The sequence below is a fragment of the Ammospiza nelsoni genome, chromosome 2 (genome assembly GCF_027579445.1).
Source record: "Ammospiza nelsoni isolate bAmmNel1 chromosome 2, bAmmNel1.pri, whole genome shotgun sequence".
In the NCBI taxonomy this organism is placed as follows: Eukaryota; Metazoa; Chordata; class Aves; order Passeriformes; family Passerellidae; genus Ammospiza; species Ammospiza nelsoni.
Window position 1 is genome coordinate 36,136,493 of NC_080634.1, and position 21,013 is coordinate 36,157,505.

The following is a 21,013-nucleotide window of genomic DNA, read 5'->3' on the forward strand; positions in this document are numbered from 1 at the left end:
GAAGAGAATCACATGACAGCATTCTACCAATGCCTTTATTAAACCAATGGGTCTAACCAAGTTATTTTATTGCAAAAAAGCACCCAGCATTGCAGATCCACAAGGACACTAAAGTTAAAATGAATAGCTTAATTACTCTCCATAATTTATTGGACATACACAACTGATTCCATGGCTCTCCAAAATTAATTCATTATGACCTTGAAACAAAGAAATTGTGTGAAGGACTTTCAGGCTCTTTCTTTTCCTCCCCCACACATAAATCTACCAAACTTCCCAGGTTTTGTTAAACATTTTTTGTGATAGAAGAGGACATAATTCTTCTCAGAGCCTCTCAACATCCTGATCTAAAGCACATTTAAGAGGGCATATGGTCCATGATCACACCCTTTTATCCCTCTTTGAGGATTACAATTAAAGGCACATTTATATAAGATGTATTTAAAGACAAGAGAGCTTCAGCCTAATTCACTTAACTGCACATCTCTACAGTTTAGATCTCTATACCTGGGGTAGTCATCCTCAGCTACCTTTGTAACAGGTGGAAACAAACAGGCACTTTATCTTTGTGGGGCATTGCATCCTGTAGCAAGTATCTGGAATAGCTCAGATGAAAGCACACATTTCCTTCCATTAGCTGTAAAGGCAGCCCAGAGTACTGAATCCAGTGACTCAGCAGCTGTCTACATTTGATAGGCAGGATGGAGCCCATGAATTTGCTCTGGGATTCACAGATGTCTCTGTCAGACCTGATAACATACTCAAACCTCCCAGGATCCATTTGGGTAATGCTATCTCATTCCTAACTTCAGAAGAGAAAATGATGCTGACTCCTGTGACACTTGAAGATATCATAACTTCCCTGTTGTAAGAGCTGGGAAATCCAACAGGCAGCAAAATCCCCAGAAGCAACACTATGACAAAGAGAAACCTTATGGTAAGACATTACAGAGATACTTATCTGAAAAATAGGTTCCGGAGTAGACCTAGTCCTTCTGAAAACTTCCTCTGTTTTTCCTATAGTCTGATATCAAAGAGGAATTTTAACTAGCTACTCCTTATTTCAGAGACTGGCAGTATGAGAAAATGGTCCAGGAATGTTTTTCTGGACAGGGCAGCCACATAACTAAGGAGGTGGAAAGAAGCAGTGCCACTCCAGCATTTTGTTTCAGAGTTTTCTGATACTCTGTAAATACAGGCTAGCCAAAATACACAGGTGGATAACCGCTCTTCTGCAGTATCTTCCCTTGTGGACTCCTTATTCCAAAATAAAAGTTCCTATTCCTGAAAATTAGTTCTGTCCTGGAAGCAAGCTAAGTGTCTGCAATGAAACAACATTCAGTCTGAAACCAAAGAGATCACCATAGTGATCTAGCTCTTGATTGCCTTAGCAGGAAAACTGCTCTGCTCATGCTCCCCATTCAGCCATTTCCCAATGCATATGTGCTAAAAACCCTCCCCTCTTGAAAGAAAGCTGAACAACGTTCTGTGGTTCCTGTCTAAATCCACTACGATTCTGAAAGCAAGGAAAGTGGTCCGTGTTTACATTGGTCACACTTTTCACACTACTGTATTGTCCTCATTGCTTGTGGAGAATGCTGCAAAGGAAACATCTTTCTCAGAGATGCAGCTATCTTCTGATCTGTTAAAGATTTTTTGATAGAGCTTTTCTGATTTCCATCCTTTAAGGATCTTCCTATTTTTATTTTGCATGGACCACTATTCATATGTATTTTGCATAGTGAGGGAATAAGTCTGAAATGAATCAGGATTTTTGCTGTGCTCCAGTGAGATACTTTGAAAATTCCCCTGGCTGTGGGTTCAGAGAGATCTGAGCAGTTTCCCTTGCAGTGGATAAACACTTTTTCAAGGCATCATCTCTCTGAGGACATTCGCTCTTAAATTATTAAAATATCTGGTGGTTCTTGTAGCTTGAATTCATCACAGCTTTTGCATAATAAGCATTCTCTAATTTGAGAGTGTCACATCCATACAGGGACCAGCATGACCATCCATCCTGGACTCCTGCATAATGATCATCTGCTGGAGAAATTTCTTTACTAAGTCCAGCATTCACAGCTCAGCTGCAGCATTGCCTGCAGAGAAGTATAAAATCTTGCTTTAAAGACTTCCATACAAATGATCTATCACAGTCTCTAGCAAGGAACTCCAGTAACTGAACATTAAAAACATGAGCCGTACTTTTAAAAAATGCTTCTTATGTAATGTTTGGCTGCACTGCGTACAGACCATGATCAAGGCACAAATAAATGAGCTCTACACCACTACATGGTGTTCTGATTTTCCCTACAGAAGCTTCCTCATATGAATATCAATTTTTCCCTGAATCCCCTGTATCAGCATTCCTAGAATTGGCTTCGCTTTACATTTCTCTCCCAACCCCTTGCTATAAATAGCTGTGTCTCATATATCATTTAAAGAGAATAAAACATTACTCTTTGCATTCATTTATTTGATTTCACAGCCTTGCTTGTATGTTAATCAAACGCATAAAGTGCTGAGGTGCATAGGTGCCAAGTAAAAGTCAATATTTTACCATGAACCTCATTTATCTGCATTAGCCTGAAACAAGGTAGATCTGTAAATTTGGACATTATTGAATTTAATGACAAAGATCAATTACAGCATCTTTGACAGGACAGGGATTTGTCAGATGAGGGTGAAAAAGCATCACTTCTTCCTAAGGGAGCTTATAAATGCTGGCTGGGTGACACTGCCCATCTCCTCCAGTGGATTGATGCATGCAAATTCTTAAATAACATTGGTTGTATTTGAAATACAGACCCACAGCTTAAAACAGAGCTAAGTTATAGTGAGCTCTGAGGGACTGTTCAGCAGAATTGGCTGGAATACAAGAAAAAAAGAACTACAAAGTAATCAAAGTGTCTTCATGGGAGATATGCACAATTTGGCTGCAAAACTGAAAGCAATACTGAACTCAGGCTGATTCTTTCTGTGTCCAGTGCACAAATACCAGCCAGTTTAATGATCACTGTGGTAGTGCAGATTTTTAATTTACAAAGCTCCCCAGAAGCACAAGCACCAGTTTTTCAAAGGAAACTTGGGAAAACATGGATAATAACCTCCCCTAATGGAAACCACTACATTTCATTGAAGCCAATGCCTACAAATGTGTAATACTTCCTACCCATCCTTCAGCACCATGACCTTTGTCCATCACTGTGTAGGAAGCATTAGTCTGTCCTGTTTGGCTTGTCTGAAATGTAGATAAGGTTTCACAAAGGGAAAACCATTTGAACTATTTCTTGTTTTCCTTGGTGTTTTTCCAGACTCCCATCCAAGGGCTGCTGGGTACCATAATAGCCTTCAAACTTACTAGGAATTGAAGAATTTCAGGGTCTCAGGATTCATCACGTATCTCAGAATGTTTTCCCAAATCCTAGAAGCCAAGGCAAACCACATCTCTAATGCATATTTTTAATTAGCAGATAGGCAGAGATTAGTTACTACAGATCAAGTCTTTAAACATAGAAATCCTGTAACCCTGACAGAACTTCATTAGACTGCTTTCACAAAGAAGGGCTACAGGGTTATATTCTGTATTTTCACTGTTAAGTTCTATGTAATTCAAGAAAGCAAGCTCTCTTAAAAAAAGTTATTTTGGGTTGAATAAAACCCACTACTCATGCTGCATTTCTGCTTACAAAGACTGGAGTACACGTATTGTATAAAGCTGGTTTATTAGCATGATAATGAGAGTAGGTAGCACTTTTAGTCACATCTGTCCTTCATGGTAGTATTCCAGCCCACACAAACAGCAAACACAGATCCTGAATCCAAGTGCACTTCAGCTTAAACTGGCACTAATCTCACCCCTATTGTATCTAGTGAGATGTGACTGAACAAAAAGCACTTGGACAGCTCTGAAATGCAATAGGACCTTTCTGGACATGCAGGTTAGCCCCACCAAGAGAGCAGCTGTCTGCAGTCATGAGTGAGAACCAGAAAAACAGTAGTGGGAGGCATGCCAGCAAAGCTGAGGACTCAAAGCACAGCCAAATGACCATGCAGAGAGGTTCTCCATTCTGAACAGGAAAGCAAATAGTCAGCTACGATGCAGAGTTACCCCACTTTCTGAGAGCAGGAGTCAACAATTCATGCAATTAACTACTGCCAAAGCTCAGTCCATTCCACACACAGCAAGCCAGAATGTTAGTATGTGTTAAAGAAGGTTAGTATGTGTTATTTGAGACGTGTAGCTGTCATGGTCTGCCTGACTGCATGCTGCCAAGTGAAACACAAGGAGGTCACCTTCACCTGGGACAGAATGAGTTCAGAAATGCTCAGCTATGATGTCTCAATGTCAAGTTGGAACAGACCAAGACAAGCAGTCAACCACCTGCAGTCCTGTGAATATTCCCCAAGATTAGTTCACACCTCACCTTCCAGTAGCCTTCTTCCAACACCAGCAGTGAACTCAGTCATCGTGGTGTAGAATTTCCTACTTACTTCTTCCAGACTTGAAGAAAAACAGTGCAATTTCGCCCTCAGAATAGCAACACACAAGGTAGAAAGCCCCTTCTACCTAGAGAAACAGATTTTTTCACTGGGAGTGAGCCATGCCTTGCCCATTCTTGATGTATCAGAGGATCTCAGACACCTAAGATCTTGGGGCTCTTGTGAACACTCTTATGATGGGAATATCATGGATTGGCCATCATCAAAAGCTGAGAAACAGAGTTCAATGAGCAGTAGATGACAGGACAGTGCAAGCAAGAACTAAGGGTGAGGAGCCTCCATATATAATGTAGATCAACACCACCACATGAAGTTGGACTGGCACTTTGTCCTGTGTTTCTTTTACCCACTGTTTCATTCACAATATCCCCAGTTAGCAGATCTAATACCAAATCTGTTTAAACTAATCCAGATTATTACACCAAAAACAGTTTGGAGAACACTTAGCAAGTAACCTGAAGAAGGAAAATACTTTAACAGCAGTGATGAACATTACAGTTAAACAGAAGACACAAAGCCATGGAGATAGCACAGCTGGATCTAGAAAGCTAAGCTTGGACAATACCTTTTGTTAACATTCATCAATAAAGCCAAGAGAATAAGTGTCTTACTTATATTATAAATCAATTGAAACTTTTTCCTTAAGTAGCTGTATGCTTGTTTCTTTTTATTCATGCACACAAGAAGGAGGTAGATGAACTTTAGACAAAACAGAATTAACCTGATAACTTTAGGGAAGTCAGACTTGTCCGTTTGAAGTGGTTAAAACATGTTTGGAGAAATACTCAAACAGGGTAGGTCTCTAATGATGTGTTACATAACCAAGTAGAAATGCCTTTAAAAACATCCTTACATTGTGATCTATAAAAAAAATATTGTACTGTTAAGTGGATACTAAATTCCAAATGTAGATGGCATTAAAAAAAAATTGGCTTGCTTGTACCCCAAGTCTTGGGGACTCTGTGTGTGGCATGTGGGAGACTGATGGTCCTTGGGATTATTTGGTTTACCTGTTCCATTACTAGTTCTGATCCTGAAAGTATAGTTCACTGCCTGCCAGTTAATAACATAGCATTAATATATTTATGAACTGTTTCATCCTCATTAGGGTTTAAACTGAACAGAGCAGTTTTTCAGCAGAGATACAGCCAGAGCTAATCTCAACTTCTGACAGGAAGAGTGGTTTTTGAAAATGCCAAACCCTAGTATTTTATCACCATCTGCTGGTGACAAAGTCTCATTCACTTAAAAAATGTAAATTCAGTCTCAGCATGAACAAAATAATTCTCTGCATGAAGATTCAGATACCTTAAATGTAGCAAAGACTAGTAAGACATCCACAGAACTCAAGTCCCAAAGAGTCATCTGAGGAATAGATTACATGATCTTCCATACTCTACAAATATTTTACCATAGCTAAAGCTCTCACAGAACCATAGCCAGCTGCTGTCAGGTAACACTAACAGAGGCCTCAAGGTCACTGGTAAGTGAAATAAAATTGACAGTAGAGACACTAATTTCCTCTCCACACCGGCAAAGAATAGGTCACGCAAGGTCAATATACCTGGCACTTTTTTTGTGACCAAACCAGTCATCACCTCTTTCAGTTGCCCAGGGGGTTTAAAACTATTTCCCAAATCTCAAAAAATCAGCATTACTGAAGACTAAACTACATTCTTCCTCCTTCTTGACCTCTGCTGCAACCCATTGCCCTTATGCCTTCCTCCATCTCTGTTCCTCCTTTGCTCCCCTGTACCTCCTACCACACCTAAACTGTGAGCTGGAGAAGAGACTGGATTCCTCCCACTTAAATTCCCATGTAACTGAGGCTGAACTGCCAAGTTGTCTTCTCTAATTACTGGCAACACAGATGCTCTTCCCAAGGGCAGTTTCTACCTTAGAGGAGCCACTAAACAACAGAATGAAACTGATTTTAATTTAGGTACTTCCCTCAGGTTGTTTGGCTGGGTAAGAAGTGCTCGATACTCTCTTCTTGGCTTGGTTCTCAACCTAGAGGCAGCTACAGACAAAATTCTGTAGCCCCAGCAAGACTTATTCAGCATGGATGGAACCTGTGGTGCTACATAAGTTTCTCCTGAGCACATACAAACTGGAATTCTCCAAATAGTTCATATCTAAATACAGGTGAGCTTATTTTCACAGCATCTTATTGTTGTCATCTTACTGCAGGGTTTCCATACTGTTGTCTCCTTACCACAAAAGTTTCATACCTTCTTGGTGTTTCTCATGGACAGCTCCTCAGAGCACTCTTTCTTCTTCACAAAGCAGCCACTGACTCCAGTTCCTTCTTAAACAGCCACCCCACTCTTATAGCACTCTTCTTCTCATTGCTTACAGCTGTGGCCTGTTGAAGTCAGGCCTGTTCCTAATCTTTGATAATTGGCCCAGCTGCAACTCCTTAGGGGTGAATTACTTTCTACACTCTCTATTTTCTTATATTCTATCCCCCTACACCTTTTCTGACTCAAGACTACCTGCCAGCAAATTGCAAGTCTCTCCTCTTACAACATAAGGGAATTGGGGCATCTGAAAGAACATGTCATCCAAATTTCAATTTTTTACTTTGAGTAAAACAAGGCATTTTTGACCCATGTCTTGGGAACAACATTCTGGCTGAAACTTTTACACATATAAAAATATTAATTAATGATAGCACTTACTGAAAAAAACTTTAGTCCTAATAGTTAAAGTTTGGAAAAGTTGAGAAGAAGGTAAGCAAAGGTCATAGTAGTGGAAAATTATAATGCAAATTAAAATCTTTTAATATGAAACAGTGCCACCAATTGCACCTGTGTTCACTGTCTCCAGATTTTGATTGCTTTATGTAGTTATTTAGACACACTCAAAAGCATAACTAGGCTGCAGTTAGGTTGTGCACTTTGGCTCTTTTTTCCAGTCTCCAAGTAAATATTCAGCCTCTGTAGATTTATCTGGTAACTTTTCCCCAATCACTATTTCTGTAAACAAAATGCTCACTGACTTCAAAAGGCAGAAGATTAACACTTATGGGTCAACAGCACTGAGGAAAGCAGCTACACAACAAATACAGGCCACTGCCCAGCACAAAGACAATTAAAATCTCTTTCTGAAGGGACCTTAGAGTCACTGACCCTGAACCACTTGACATGACATTCCTGCATGCTCCATTTAGCCTTGTTCCTCCTCTGTCCCATGAGGCAGCTCCTTCTTCACCATTACATAACCCTGCCCTTCTTATCACACATTCCCACTATCCCAAATGCCCTCAGCCCTACTCCTGGTACCCAACAGCAGCCTCAGCTGTGCTCTCAAGCCCATTAAGGATTTCATCTGGGGGAAATAGACCAAGAAGTGACAAGGACAATCAAGAAACATGGAACAACTTCTGAACAACTAATAACTACATAAGCTACAACTCAGCTGGAAAACACACAAATGACATAAATTCATGAAATCCTTAATGACCTGGAGACTAGACAAACAATAGAAAAATAACTGGCAAACAAAGAGAAGGTGTCCAGAGAAAGAGGCAAGGAGAACAACAAACCCCCCCCCCCCCCCCCAACCTACCACAGGAATACTTTACAAGCTACTGCTGCTTTTGCAACTGTGACTAATGTGAAAAGATGTTGTCACCTTATAACAAAGTTCCATACCTTCTCAGTGATTTCTCATGGGCAGATCCTTCTAGCACAGACTCCTTCTTCTTCCTCACAGCACAGCCAACAAGATCCAACTCTGTCGTCACCCAGCTAACCCACTCTTTTGTAGCACTCTTCTTCTTATTGGACACAGCAGTGGCCTCTTAAGGACAAGCCTGTTCCTAGTCTTTGGTGATTAGCACAGCTGCAACTCCTCAGGTGTGAGATTACCTTCTGCAGTATCTTCATTATATTACATTCTACCCCTCCACAAAAAGAAGTACAAGAAAATTACTCTTTATTCAGGAAAAAAATTACTTTCCATAGTTCTTGCTGATCCTGCATCCACACCTTGCTGCCCTCATGTTCACACATGTGTAGATGCTTCTGGTCTGTGTGTTCAGCTGGGGTCCCAGCACATATTCCGGCACACCACCCACCACTATATTGGTGAAATTTTGTGTCAGTCTGGACTCAACTAGCCTGAGGTTTCTTCCTCTTTCTCCTGTCTTTGCCTCACCCAGGAACAGAAACTTCTTCTCAGAGGTTCTCTATAAATAACAGTTTTCTGTGTGTCTAGTGCCACTATCTGTCACTATTGAATAGGAAATACCTTCCCTTCCTGCACAGAGAGAATATGCCTACTCTGTATGACCTTCTTTTACCTAAATGGCATTAAGGCATGGATCTTAGTAGGGGTGCAAGTGAACATCTGTGTCACAAGTAAGTTCTAGAGCAATTTCATAAACAGGCTGAGATTAGCTTTTGGCAGGGGGAGCAGCAGTGGCTCTGCTGCTGTCATTGCACAGAAAGCTCCACAAGTTTAGATAAATAGTAAATAATTAGGTTTAAACTGGGAAAAAAAAAATCATGCCTAAGCAAGAGTGCATGAGAGCCCTGCTGAGATCAGGCTGCCCTGAGCCTTTCGACACGGTGTAATCTCAGAGGTTTGCAGCAAACTGGCAATCTGAGATGAGCTCTTGCCTAATTAGCAGATTTCTTGTTGTGTCTCAGTGGCTGCACCGCAGAGCTTGGCCACCCTCCACTAATTTGCAATATCTCAAGCTTTAAAACACTTTCTTTCCAGTTCATTGGGGCCAGCTGGAAAAGCACCTGCCAAGTGAAGAACTCACTTGCAAAGGTTCAAATCCAAAATGAGCCTGGGACTAAGCAGTTCTGCTCTATTGCCTCAATACTTCTTACACCTGGGCTTCTTACTACATGCAAGAGGTGAAACAGGCAGAAACACATATTGCACCATGCCTGTACAAATAACTGTGGGCTAGCATCAGCATTTTTAATAGGTCTTGCTCCCGTAATTCCCTCACATTTTCACACTGCAAAGGACAGGTTGGTTACTCCATCTGGTAGCAGGCACTGGGGTCTTCATTTTGTTTAAGTTTTTAGCATTTGGAAAGGCAGCACAATCCTTAGCTAAAACTTTACTACCACAAAGTGGGCAACAAAAGCTACAGCCTGGGAGCTTCCCCAGTGACAGACCTCTGCCATAAGCCACAGCTGCAGTGCCCAGGGTCTGGGAGGGCAGAGGACAGGAGAAGCTGTCCACCCAATGTGATCCTGGCTGCAGGAAAGATCCTGACATTGCCTACAGAGTTGGGTGAATCTCAGGTCTCACAGTCCATAGCAGCACACTGGCATGGTAAAATGGGACAGGGTTCATAAAGATTTGTGACAGAAATATAAACACGAGTATGATTAAGATTGAAGCATGAATCAAAGTACTCGTGTAAACACCAAATGACACATGAGAGCAAGATTTAAAGAAATGGCTTCTACAGAAAGTGCAGAACACTGTTCTCGGTCAAAGCAAGGAATGATTTGTTTCCATTTGTTTCCTGTGCTCTGACACCCAGGAGACCACAAGCAAGGAAGCACAGGAGCTCCCCTCAGCCCAAAGAACACAGGCGCAGCTTACATTGCACTGACTTGCAAGGGAACCGCCCTGAGAACAGAGACTGAAAACCAATCTTTGTGTCTTGAGCTGAGGGGAACTTTTGTCATAATTTATGGGAGATTTACCAGATGAACTTCTTCTCCTCATCCCCCTGTTCATTTTCTTCCTCTGCTGCCTAATTTCATGCCATGCCTAGACGCCATTATCATGGATCTATGACAGCTCAGCCTAGCTAAAACACAAGGCCAAAAGACTCTGCGGTACTTTTGCTGAGAGCACCCCTGCCCACAGCCCCTGAGGCAGGTGCAGGGCTGGCCCGGGGCAGCGCCACCCATCACGCGCATCAGCGCCGTGACGCGAAGAACTACATCTCCCGTCATGCTTCACTCCGACTCACCCACACCGCCTGGGCGCGGCCGCGCGTTGCACTGCGGGAGTTGTAGTCCGTGTCGGCGGCGCCGCGGAAGTGACTCGGCGGTGCCGGGGTGAGCGGGGGCGTGTTGACTTTCCGGGGACGGCGCTCATGGAGGCTCGGGAGTAGCGAGGCGTCTGAGGGGGTTCGCCGGCCGCCGCCATGTTCGGCTGCCTGGTGGCGGGCAGGCTGGTGAGCGCTGCCCGGGCCCGGGCGGGGCCCTCAACCCGCTCGGGGGCGGGGTGGAGCTGCCGCAGGGCCCTGGGCCCCCCGGCCCCAGGCAGGGGCCCCGCCTGCCCGGCGCTCGGCTGGCTGCTGCCCCGCGTCCCCGCAGGCTGCTGTCTTGTCGAGCGTCCGTGCCGGGAGGCGCTTGCCATCCCCCTGGCAGTGTTGTCTCCTCAGAGACAAGCTGGGAGCTTAAAAGAAGCTTTTTAAGGCTAGATTGTGCCTTGGCTGCAAGGATGTGGCATCTCGGGTAAAGAGGAGGGTATCTTTTGCTCTGGCATTCATTCAGCCATCCTTCTGCTGCCTTTCTCAAGGTCTATTGTATTTCCTATGTGAACAGGTTTCCATGATCCTGGGGTTGTGCCAGCCAGGTGGTCAACAGCCACTTCTTAGTGACTTGGCAACCTCTTCTGCACCCTACTTTCCTCCTACGCACATGGGGAGCGAAGGTATTCTGATCCTGTAGTCCCGGGTGGGATATGTGTTCAGTGCAGGTAGAACAAGACTGTTGTGTCTTTCTGGTAATATTTTTTGCAGTTGTTCTTCTGCTGTGTTTGACTTTTATCTGGCTATTTGCTCTTTAGGCTAGTACTTTCCTCACTTTTTGTTATGTACCACTTTAGGTGTATTTCTGTAAAAGGAAATTCGCAGACAGATGAAGATGAGAAACATGTTAATACTAATAAAGGTTTTGTTCTCTTTAGGTGCAAGCTGCGCCCCAACAAGTGGCTGAAGACAAATTTGTATTTGATTTACCAGACTATGAAAACATCAACCATGTAGTGGTCTTCATGCTGGGAACTATACCTTTTCCAGATGGAATGGGAGGATCTGTCTATTTTTGTTACCCAGACCAGAGTGGGATGGCAGTGTGGCAGCTGCTGGGGTTTGTCACTAATGAGAAGCCAAGTGCCATCTTCAAAATTTCTGGTCTCAAATCCGGTAAGACTGGTAGAACATAGCAGTCGCTGCAACAGATGCGTTCCGGAATGCATAAGGGATAAATGTGTGGAGGTTGCTTTGAACAAAAAGCTACTTAAAAAGGCAGCACACTCTGTGTTTTCAGATAGTGTTGAGCAGATGTACTAAAAGCAGCCTGTCATCTTCATGGAAGTCTGTCTGTGTGTTACTGTTCCTTGTGAAGTTGCTGTCTCATCTTCTCTTGTGTGTGGTGTTGATCTGGAAATTCTTCTAAGCAGACTTGATGCGTTTTTGTCCTCTGCATGGAGGAAAAATTACCTTGTAATTTCCCTGCCATGGTTTTAGGTGTTTGTCTAGACAGGCCAGCAGCATTTTCCATCAGCCTCCTCTGCTAAGTGGTTGTATTCTTTATAGCACAGACAGATTTTGCAGGGAGTGGAGCCTGGCAGTGATTTCTGACAGCTGGCACTACCCAGCCAGGGGCAGTTGCTCTATAGAACTGGCCAATAGAGGGTGTCCCCATTGGAAAGCAGCTTTCCAAATGTTTTAGTACTTTAGGCACACTGAGTAGAGTGTGTGTGTGTGTGTGTGCATGTGCTTTCCTAAGTACGAGGGGTGTGCTGTGTGCATTCTAAAAATGATGAGACATTCCAATGGCACACCTTTGTTGGATGAAAGGGACAGATACATCAGTCAAGCAGCCCAAAGTGTTACAGTGATAAAGTAGTACACAGCTTTTGTAGATTTGGATGTAGTCTACATCTTTAACTCGAATTTCTGTTGAATTTAGTGTTGAGTTTGCTCTGCTAAAATGCATTCATTCATAACATGGCATTCTTTCTTTTGGGTCAGGCCTGGATGGGGCAGTATGGTTGAGATAAGGGCTTTCAAGCTGCAAAGCAAAATGAATTCTGATTATACACATTCCTCAGAAATTTGGGCTTGCTTCAAAAGAGGGAGCACCTTCAGAAGGGTTTGGGGGATGTGGTTTTGTGTATCCCAAAGCTGTGTGGTCAGTGTAACAGTAAAGCATATCACCAGTGCTTTTGGTGTATATTTCTTGTGCTTGAAAGACTCACTGGTGTGTGGTCTGTGACAGCTTTGGAGGAAGATGCATTTTCAGATGCTTTTTGCATGATTAGCTGTAATTTCCTGGTAAGGGCTGCTCTCAAGGAAGAACTCAGTGACATAGCTGAACACATTTGCAGTGCCTTGAGGCACTGCTGTGCTTGATTTGAGCAGCAGAGAGCTCTGCCATTCCCATTGTCTGCAGCTTTGCTCTGACTGTGGACTCAGTCTAAGCTACACAATCTAAGTTTCCATGGTCATAAATTATTCTAAGGTGGAGAAGACTACATAACAGAGAGCTGGAATCATTGAGAGACATTGCTGCTGCTTGAACTCTGCATTTTGGGTTTAATACCAGCTTGAGAGGACCCAGGATGTGTCCCTGTCAGCTCCCTGGGAAGAAGTAGTTGTAGCAGAGTTTCATTTGTTTACATGTAGAGAAGGGACTTAGAAATGCTCCTTGCCTTGGAATTGAAAGGTTTTTATGTTATGAAGGTGTGGTAGAAATAGAAAAAAAACTTTGGGTTTCTATTTTGCACCCTTACTGGGAGTAAGTTCACAAGTGGGGTAAGAGTTACAGCAGAGCCTTTTCCATACAGACTTCTGCTGCCATGCTGTTTATGCTCTAATATCATGTCTGCATTTGAGGGTATACATGGGTAAGGATTTTATTGTGGCTGGGCTGAAAGGTAAAGGGCTCAATCACTGAATTAAGGGTTCAATGAAGGGAAAGAAATGGGTGGAAAAATACTTTTCTGATAGCAGTTTCTCTGCAGTGATGTAATGTGTTGGAGAGTGTAGTGTCTGCATACAAAAAACTGAGCTTGTATTTCAGTACCGATTAACATTCTCTGCGTTTGTAAGGTTTGGAATGCTAATTGCTAGAGCCAAGCATGGAAAACTTGGAGTGTGTTTCTCCTGGTGTAAGGATGGCAATGGATGCTTTTATTGCACACTTTTAGGCAGACATCTTTCCAAGGCCGTGGTTCTGTGGGAGTTCATGGAAAGTGAATGGAATGGATATGTTTTATTGTTTGTATCATGACTGTCTAAAGTAATCATACATTGTAACAGAGCCTGTTGCTTGAAGATGGTACATTTTTATTGAAATGTCAGTTTCTCAGGTGAAGATGTTACAAGATGCAAAACTTGTACCAGTTCTGTTGCTGTTGGGATTGTAATAATGAACTTGATACTTGGTTTCTGATAGCTTGTATCAAGCAAGCATCCAACAACAGCAAATGTGAGATGATACGGCAATAAAATGGCGTTTCTCAGAAGAGGTTCTAAATAGCATTTCAGGAGATGAACTCTCTTCTTACTTGGCTTATGTTAAAGTAACGTTTTAATAGGAGTGCTTTACTCATAAGGTGGCACTATATTGCAGTTGTAGAATCTGGACCAAGGAGCAACACTTCAATTGAAAAGGGTGCTGAGTTTGTGAGTGCACTTTCTGGAGGGGTTGGCTGTTTGCTTCTTTGTGCCTTGTGTCTCTGCAGAGAAATGGTCGAGTTCCTGAGGTCTTCAGTCCTGATCTCAGTTTAACTTGTCAGGCTGTTTTTGCTGGCTGAGTTTTTGACTGAGATGGTGCTTTTGATCTTCATTAGCTTTTCTGGCAGCTCAAGATAGTGCTGACTGGTGTGCAGGACAGCTCTTGATTAGCTTTGCTTTCTCCTGCTACTAAGAGGCCAGAGAGTGCTGCTGAAACATTGCCTCTGTGTTAAGAGTGTACTTGACTATTGTGTTCCCACAAACACAGGTGCAGTATTAGTGTTTGCTTACTGATAGCACTCTGGTCCCACAGGCCTTTTCCTGCATTTTCCCTTAGAGATGCTGACAGAAGAGTGCATGATTTAAGTGATGCTAAGTGTCTGTCCTTGTTTGCAGAGACCTTGGCAGAAGCTGGGACTGAAAGTATGGGTTGAGAAAGGTCAGAAGTGAGGGCAGAGGGCTGGGATGGTGCCTGTGTTTGTGGCATGCAGTTTGGGGATGGTTCCTTGTTTTCTTTGTGGCACTTGCTAAGTCAGAGACCTCTCTGTTCCATGACTATTTCTTTGACCTTTGCTGCTTTTGGTGGGGTTTAGCAGTTCAGATGAGACCTGGGGCTGCCCAGCCTTCCCTGAGTCAGAGGGGTCATAAACCAGTGCTCGCTACTTTTTCAGAGCAGGTTCAGTAGAATGTGGCTTTAATGAGTGAATCAAACAACTGCAGCAGTGATGCATATTTCTTGTTTATCTGCAATTGCCCAAATGTGATTTAAAAACTTGGTTCCTGTAGAAAAAGGTTCTGCTGTCTTTCACTCGCTGATCATATTCCCTCTTTCCATTTACTTCAGAGGGAGCTGTAAAGTCATGTTTTTTCTGGTTTTTAAAAATTTCCTAATGATCTCTTGTGCTTTTTAAATGTACCAGTCACACTGTTCTATCTGTTGTGCTTGTGTGTACTTTTGCCTGTGCTTGGACTGTGGTTTTTCTGCATTTCCTGGGACAGGGAGATCCCTCTGGTGGGAGCTGGGGAATGCCTTCTACGGGAGAAACACGGTGATTGAAGTTACGCAGCCTTTCCGTGTGTGCCAGACCTAACGTGTGCTGTTCGTGGTGCTTTCAGGGAAGGGAAGTCAACACCCCTTTGGTGCCATGAACCTCCCACAGACACCAACAGTGGCTCAGATTGGAATCTCAGTGGAACTGCTGGAGAACCTGGCCCAGCAGACTCCTGTTGCAAGTGCTGCTGTGTCATCAGTAGATTCATTCACAGAGGTAGCATGGACTTTCGTTTTCAGAAATTCTTTTTCTGTGGAAGTCTCAAGAATTGAGCCTCTGAAGCACTAACTGGGGAGTGGGTAGGGGATGCTGCTGGGGGTGGCAGTAGGATTGTAAGCAACCTAATAATTGTCAAATAATTTGGTTGAGTGCATTGATACTATGAAATTGCTTTTTCTTACACTGAAAAACTGTCTCCTGTAAAAGACTGGAATTTTCATCCTCAGTGACATGAGGCCAAGAGATTCACTTGTGTCAGTGTCACTCCACTCCAAAATTATTTATATACTTCTTACAGGAGCAGCTATGACTAAATCCATGTAAGAGACAGTGGATCTTTGGTGATTTGTAGGTGCTGAAGCTTCAGTACGTAGACTTGCAGGGATAGTCAGAAATTACTCACACGTTAAGGCAAATGTGGCCATGGATGCAGAGAGATATTCAGGTGTTCCATTTTCCCTGGAGAAATGCTTCTGATGTTGCTCTGCAGAACTACAGAAGTATGCCCTTTCCCACACAATGGGGGTTTTTTTGTTTTTCCCCAGTGCCTTCTCTGTGGATCAGGCCTTGGGCTACAATGTGCCATTTTTTTAACCCAGCCTGTCCATTAGTTTGAACCTCTGGAAATCCTCAACCAGCTCTGGCAGTTCGTTGGCAGTCTGAGAGCAGTCCCAGGCAAGCTAGACCTGCATAGTGGGTCTTGATTTCCCTAACACTGATGGCTCTGGCATTTTCTTTTAGCATTTCAGCAGTTGCTGAGGCTTTTCTTCAGGCCTTTTTTACCTTCTCACTTTCCTTCCAGGTGCTTGCTGAGACTGGTAATTGTACAGTAATCCTGATACTGTAGTTGACGTTCTTTGGCAGCTTATACACATTGTAGCTCCAGATAGGTAATGCTTCTTGCAGAAAGTTACCATGACTAGGAGTTGACCAACAGCTGTCTTTGTATAGTACAGTTAATTGAGCTTTTCTGGAGTTGTTAGGTGCTAATAACACCTAAAAAATATTTCTGATTCCACAAATATTTATTATAGCAGTAGTTAAGTTAGGAGGAATAATGTGCCATATCAGGTCATTTGCAAGGTGGCTCATGGATTTTTCTGGCAGTAGTATTTAAAGAAAAAGAACCACCTCCTGATTGCATAACAGTTTTACAAATGTTATTCTCAGTTAAGTGAATTTTTCTGTTGAAAAAGAGCAGCATCTGACTCTGAACATCTTAAGTGAAATTGTAATTGCCTTCAAGGAATGCAGTTGACCCAAAGGGTGAAGTACTACTTACTCCTACAGAGAAAACGTGTGAGGTCAAAGTGGAAGGAAACCTTTGCAGGAGTAGATTGCAGAGGAAGGGCATGTATGACTGGGATCATATTTGTGAATAATGAATAGCTTTCATTTAAGATTTGACATCTGCTCTTTGGAACTGCTACATTATAGCAATAAAAGTGGTTTTTTAATGGCAAAATCGTCTGTTGCTACCCTAAGTTATGAAGTTGATCTCCTATTACATTTTTAGTAAGTTTTATGAAGATTTATGATTGAATATGTCTTTTTTATGTGTATAAATGTATATAAAAAAGAAGTAGGACAAAACCATTTAGTTCTGCAATGAGGGTAGGGTTCTGGGATGTGATTTCTTCTGCTCCTTTTGTCAGAGAGGAGCACAAGACTGCATTTATTAACTCAGGCTCTGTTTTGTTTTCCTGTATCATTTCACTGTCTGTGAAATTTTCTATATGAAAATTCTTTGTTCTCCCATCAAAGCAAAGAATAACTTTTTTTTTCTTTTTTTTTAATAGAGGAAATAAGGACGTACTGTATCTTGTATATTTGTAGGCTGACTGGGAATGTCCTACAGCCTTATCCTCTGCACACAGGGCTTACTGTTCCTTGGCTTCTCTTTCACTCTTTTCTTTCCTAGTCCTACAGTTTAGGAGTGCCCTGTGCATCCTTTAGGTGTTTTCCCCACAAGATCTTGTGATAAAAGATGCCAGAACAGCAGCCCTTCTGTGGGGAATGCTAAAGGAAATTGCCCTGTCACTGGAGTGTGATGTGCTGTAAATAGATTGCAGCCTTTTCCAGTCGTTTAACAAGTGTTTTTCTGGGAGCGAGAATGGCAGCTTTGGCCCAGTCTGGAGTTCTTCTGATTATTCAGTTTGGAGGAGAGGGACAGCTCTTGTCACTGCATCACTTCTTTGTCACACAAACAGAAAATGTTCTTCCCAAAGCTGTTTGTCCAGTTGGATGAAACTGAGCAGGGAGAGGGCAAGTGAAGATTCTTAAAATGATTTCTGGATGCCAGATGGATCTGAGGGCAAGACTGAAGCTTGGGATGTTTTGATCATTGTCTCTGGACCTACTACATCCACTTTCCCACTGTGTTTTAGATGACAGTGATGAAGTAATGACAAAATTACTTCATGTAGGAGCTGTATATCTTAAACTTTTGCACAAAAGTTCAAATTGAAGAACGAACTTCCTTAAAATATCTCTTCTTTTTTTTTTTTTTTCAGTTCACTCAGAAGATGTTGGATAACTTCTATAACTTTGCTTCCTCGTTTGCTGTCACTCAGGCACAGATGACCCCAAATCCTTCTGAAGCTTTCATTCCTGCAAATGTAGTTCTGAAATGGTAATGGCAGTGATCTTTAGTAACAAATGGGGTTTTTTTTCTAGGCATTAGACCATCATTTCTAAGCACTGAACTATTGTAATGCTATTCAGTGAGATGATGCAGAAGTGTTTAAAATTATTGTTTATTTCTAGTATAGAGAGGTCCTGCCCACTGTTTTTATATTTATTTGTCAGCTTTTTTTTGTTAGAAAAGTGCTGTGCAACCAATGAAACTTTTTTTGGTTCTACAAGGGTTGCTTTTAACATATATGCATTTGCCTTGTGTTGCTGATAATGCAAATGCTCTGGAGTTATGGGAAGACAGAGCACACTGATACTCATCAATTTATGCTTATTTGTTTTATTTGGTCTCTTCCTAGACATAGTTCCAGCATAGTTGCCTTACTTAAGAATATGTGAGAGGTGATGAAATCATGTTACTAGTTGACCTGGTTCTGTCACCAAGATCCTTGAGTGTAAATACACCAATGCCTCTGGGAGTTGTTTTCCAGGGACTGGTTTAATAACTGTCTGGGGATAGCTTGTGTAGTCTGGAGATAAATTGTGAACTGCAGGCAATCCTTTAGGTTATCTGAAAATGTCTTTCCTATCAGTTTGGCCTTATTTATTTAGCCTCTGCAGTATTAACCTAAGCCCCTCTTTAATCTCTGTTTGAGATTATCTGAATACAGTTTTATCATTAGTAAGATCTCATGAATATGCAAGCAGTTGATGAGAGCCCTGTGTATTGTTTGGGAGTGTAATTTGATGCAGATGCCTTGTGTTTAGAAGTAACTACTAACTCCATGAACTGTATGTGCGTAGGGTCTCTGATGTGACTGGTGAGTGCCTGGGTGAGGCTGAATTGGTTTTAAACCCTTCAGTCTTTTCTCACTTGAGCTGGGCTATGAACCATGAGGTTTAGGAGAACATTTTGTGGTTTCCTTTGTTTCATTGGCAATATCTTTTGATTCCTTACATTTTGGGTTTGTGAGGATTAAAAGGGGAGTTGTAACTTTTGTGGCTCAAAGCCTATAGGCTTCTCTATTTTTTTTTCTTGTAGAAAGGCACAGAAATTGTATATTTTGTCTGTTTCTTCACTGTGTGTCAACAGTGAATGTTGTTTGTTTATGGTTTGCTTGGTTTTGTGAGTATGAAAATTGAAATTAGGACAGCATGTGTGTGTACATGTTTGCCTTGTATGTTAGAGACTTACGTTTCCCTATTTTGATTTTACTAAAACATTACCATCCAGCCTCAGATTCATACATTCATTCATGATTTCCTAGCCCCAAAATGCTATGCATAAAACAGTCACTTATAATTCATGGACTTGTTTAGGTTGGAACAGACCTTTAAGATGGAGTCCAACCATTCCCCTCCTGCTGCCAAGTGCACCACAAACCCAGGGCTGATAAAACATGTCCACGTGTCTTTTAAACACCACCAAGGATGGTGGCTCCACCACTTCCAGTGCTTGACAACCCCTTCAGTGGAGAAAATTTTCCTCATGTCCAATCTAAATGAACTTACCATTTTACTAAGCTTGAATGAGTCTCCTCTGGGATACTGCTTTAATGAAATTCATCTTGGTGAAATACACAAGTCTAACTGCAAATATTCTAGATATGCAAATGGAATTGTGATTTCCTGGTGTGAAATAGATGTAATTTATCATGTTCTCTGCATAGACTAAATTATTTGTACCCTTTTTTAAAAACACAATTTTATATGCAGGAGCTGTTATTTTTTTGTTGTTTTTTTAATTTTTCTAGGTATGAAAACTTCCAGAGACGTCTGACACAGAACCCTCTCTTCTGGAAAACATAAACTTAAATTCTGTCATTTGGGGTTCTTTCTAAAGTGTTACCTGAAAGATGCATCAAGTAACTACTGAAGATTTTCGTGGAGGAGGAGGGCAAAAACCCAAACAACGATTAGTCTAAATAGACAAACTAGTAACTTTTATATTACTCTTGAACAGTATTTAAAATTAAAATCAATGAAAATGACTAGTCTGCATGTTGGTTTATTTAATTGAAGTGCTTGGCTGCAACAAGAAATCAGTGTTCCATGTAGAAATACTTCTTTGAAACTGCATTTAAAGTGGAAAAAATTACAAGTTGAAAAATGGCAGCACTGTGTCATACTTGTGTGGTGCTTTGGGGTGTTGTACACAAACTGAATGCAGATTTTTCCTTCTTTACCTCATTTGAAGGGTAATCAAGCAACTGTGAATATGCTGATGGTTTTCCTGCTGGTACTTGCACTGTAAGTTCTTCCATTTTGTGGACAACCAATATTCTTGTCCCCAGCTCATATAAATGGTACAGCAGTATTTCCCTCTTTGGCAGTAAGAAACTGTTGAGCTTAATCTTGGAGTACCTGTCTTTAACTTTTCCTGTATGAATATATAATGAAGAGGAATCTTTGGGAACTTTGGCTGTGCTAGAAGAATAAGAGAGTAAAATCTTGTTTCTCTTAGAAACAGATGTGGTGTGTCTGATAAGGCTGTCACATTTGTTCATAAGTCCATAGGATTTTGGGGTGGTCTGAGTGGTCTCATGACCAGTGCAGTTTCTGCTGGTGCCACACGTGCCCAGGTATCTCATAGGTAAGGTCCAGCTGGCCCTTCTGTTCACTAGATCAGCTTGATCAGAAATACTATTTTGAGCAATAGATCTTGCTTTTGTAAGTTACTTTCTGTAACCAAGGACTAAGACTTGTTCCCAAAGCACTGGCATGAAAATAAAAGTTTTACTGGTTTCATTGACTGGGGAATGAAGCCTTTAAGGAGTCTTTTATCAAGTCAAGTCAGCCTTAGGCACACTTGTCCTGAGAACAGAAACTCAGTCCTGCAAACGTGCCCAGTGACACCCTATGTCATTTCTGCCTCAGCTTAAAATGGACTCTTCCCTTGCATAAAAGCAGAGGGACTCAAGTAATAAAAGGAATG

At 41.9% G+C, this 21,013-nt stretch overlaps 1 protein-coding gene across 3 annotated transcripts; it reads left to right on the top strand.

Moving 5' to 3' along the window:
• Positions 1-10,555: 10,555 nt before the first annotated feature.
• HIKESHI (heat shock protein nuclear import factor hikeshi) lies at positions 10,556-20,069 on the top strand. 3 transcript variants are annotated; one of them, XM_059465817.1, is made up of 6 exons: positions 10,556-10,660; positions 11,034-11,142; positions 11,398-11,635; positions 15,290-15,441; positions 17,958-18,076; positions 19,833-20,069. In XM_059465817.1, exons 3-6 carry the CDS (start codon positions 11,485-11,487, stop codon positions 19,885-19,887), a joined length of 477 nt encoding a protein of 158 aa, XP_059321800.1. In that variant the 5' UTR covers positions 10,556-10,660; positions 11,034-11,142; positions 11,398-11,484; the 3' UTR covers positions 19,888-20,069. The 3 variants fall into 3 exon arrangements, with proteins under 3 accessions (XP_059321800.1, XP_059321798.1, XP_059321799.1); XM_059465816.1 differs by lacking the exon at positions 10,556-10,660 and adding an exon at positions 10,858-10,943; XM_059465815.1 differs by lacking the exon at positions 11,034-11,142.
• Positions 20,070-21,013: the final 944 nt, after the last annotated feature.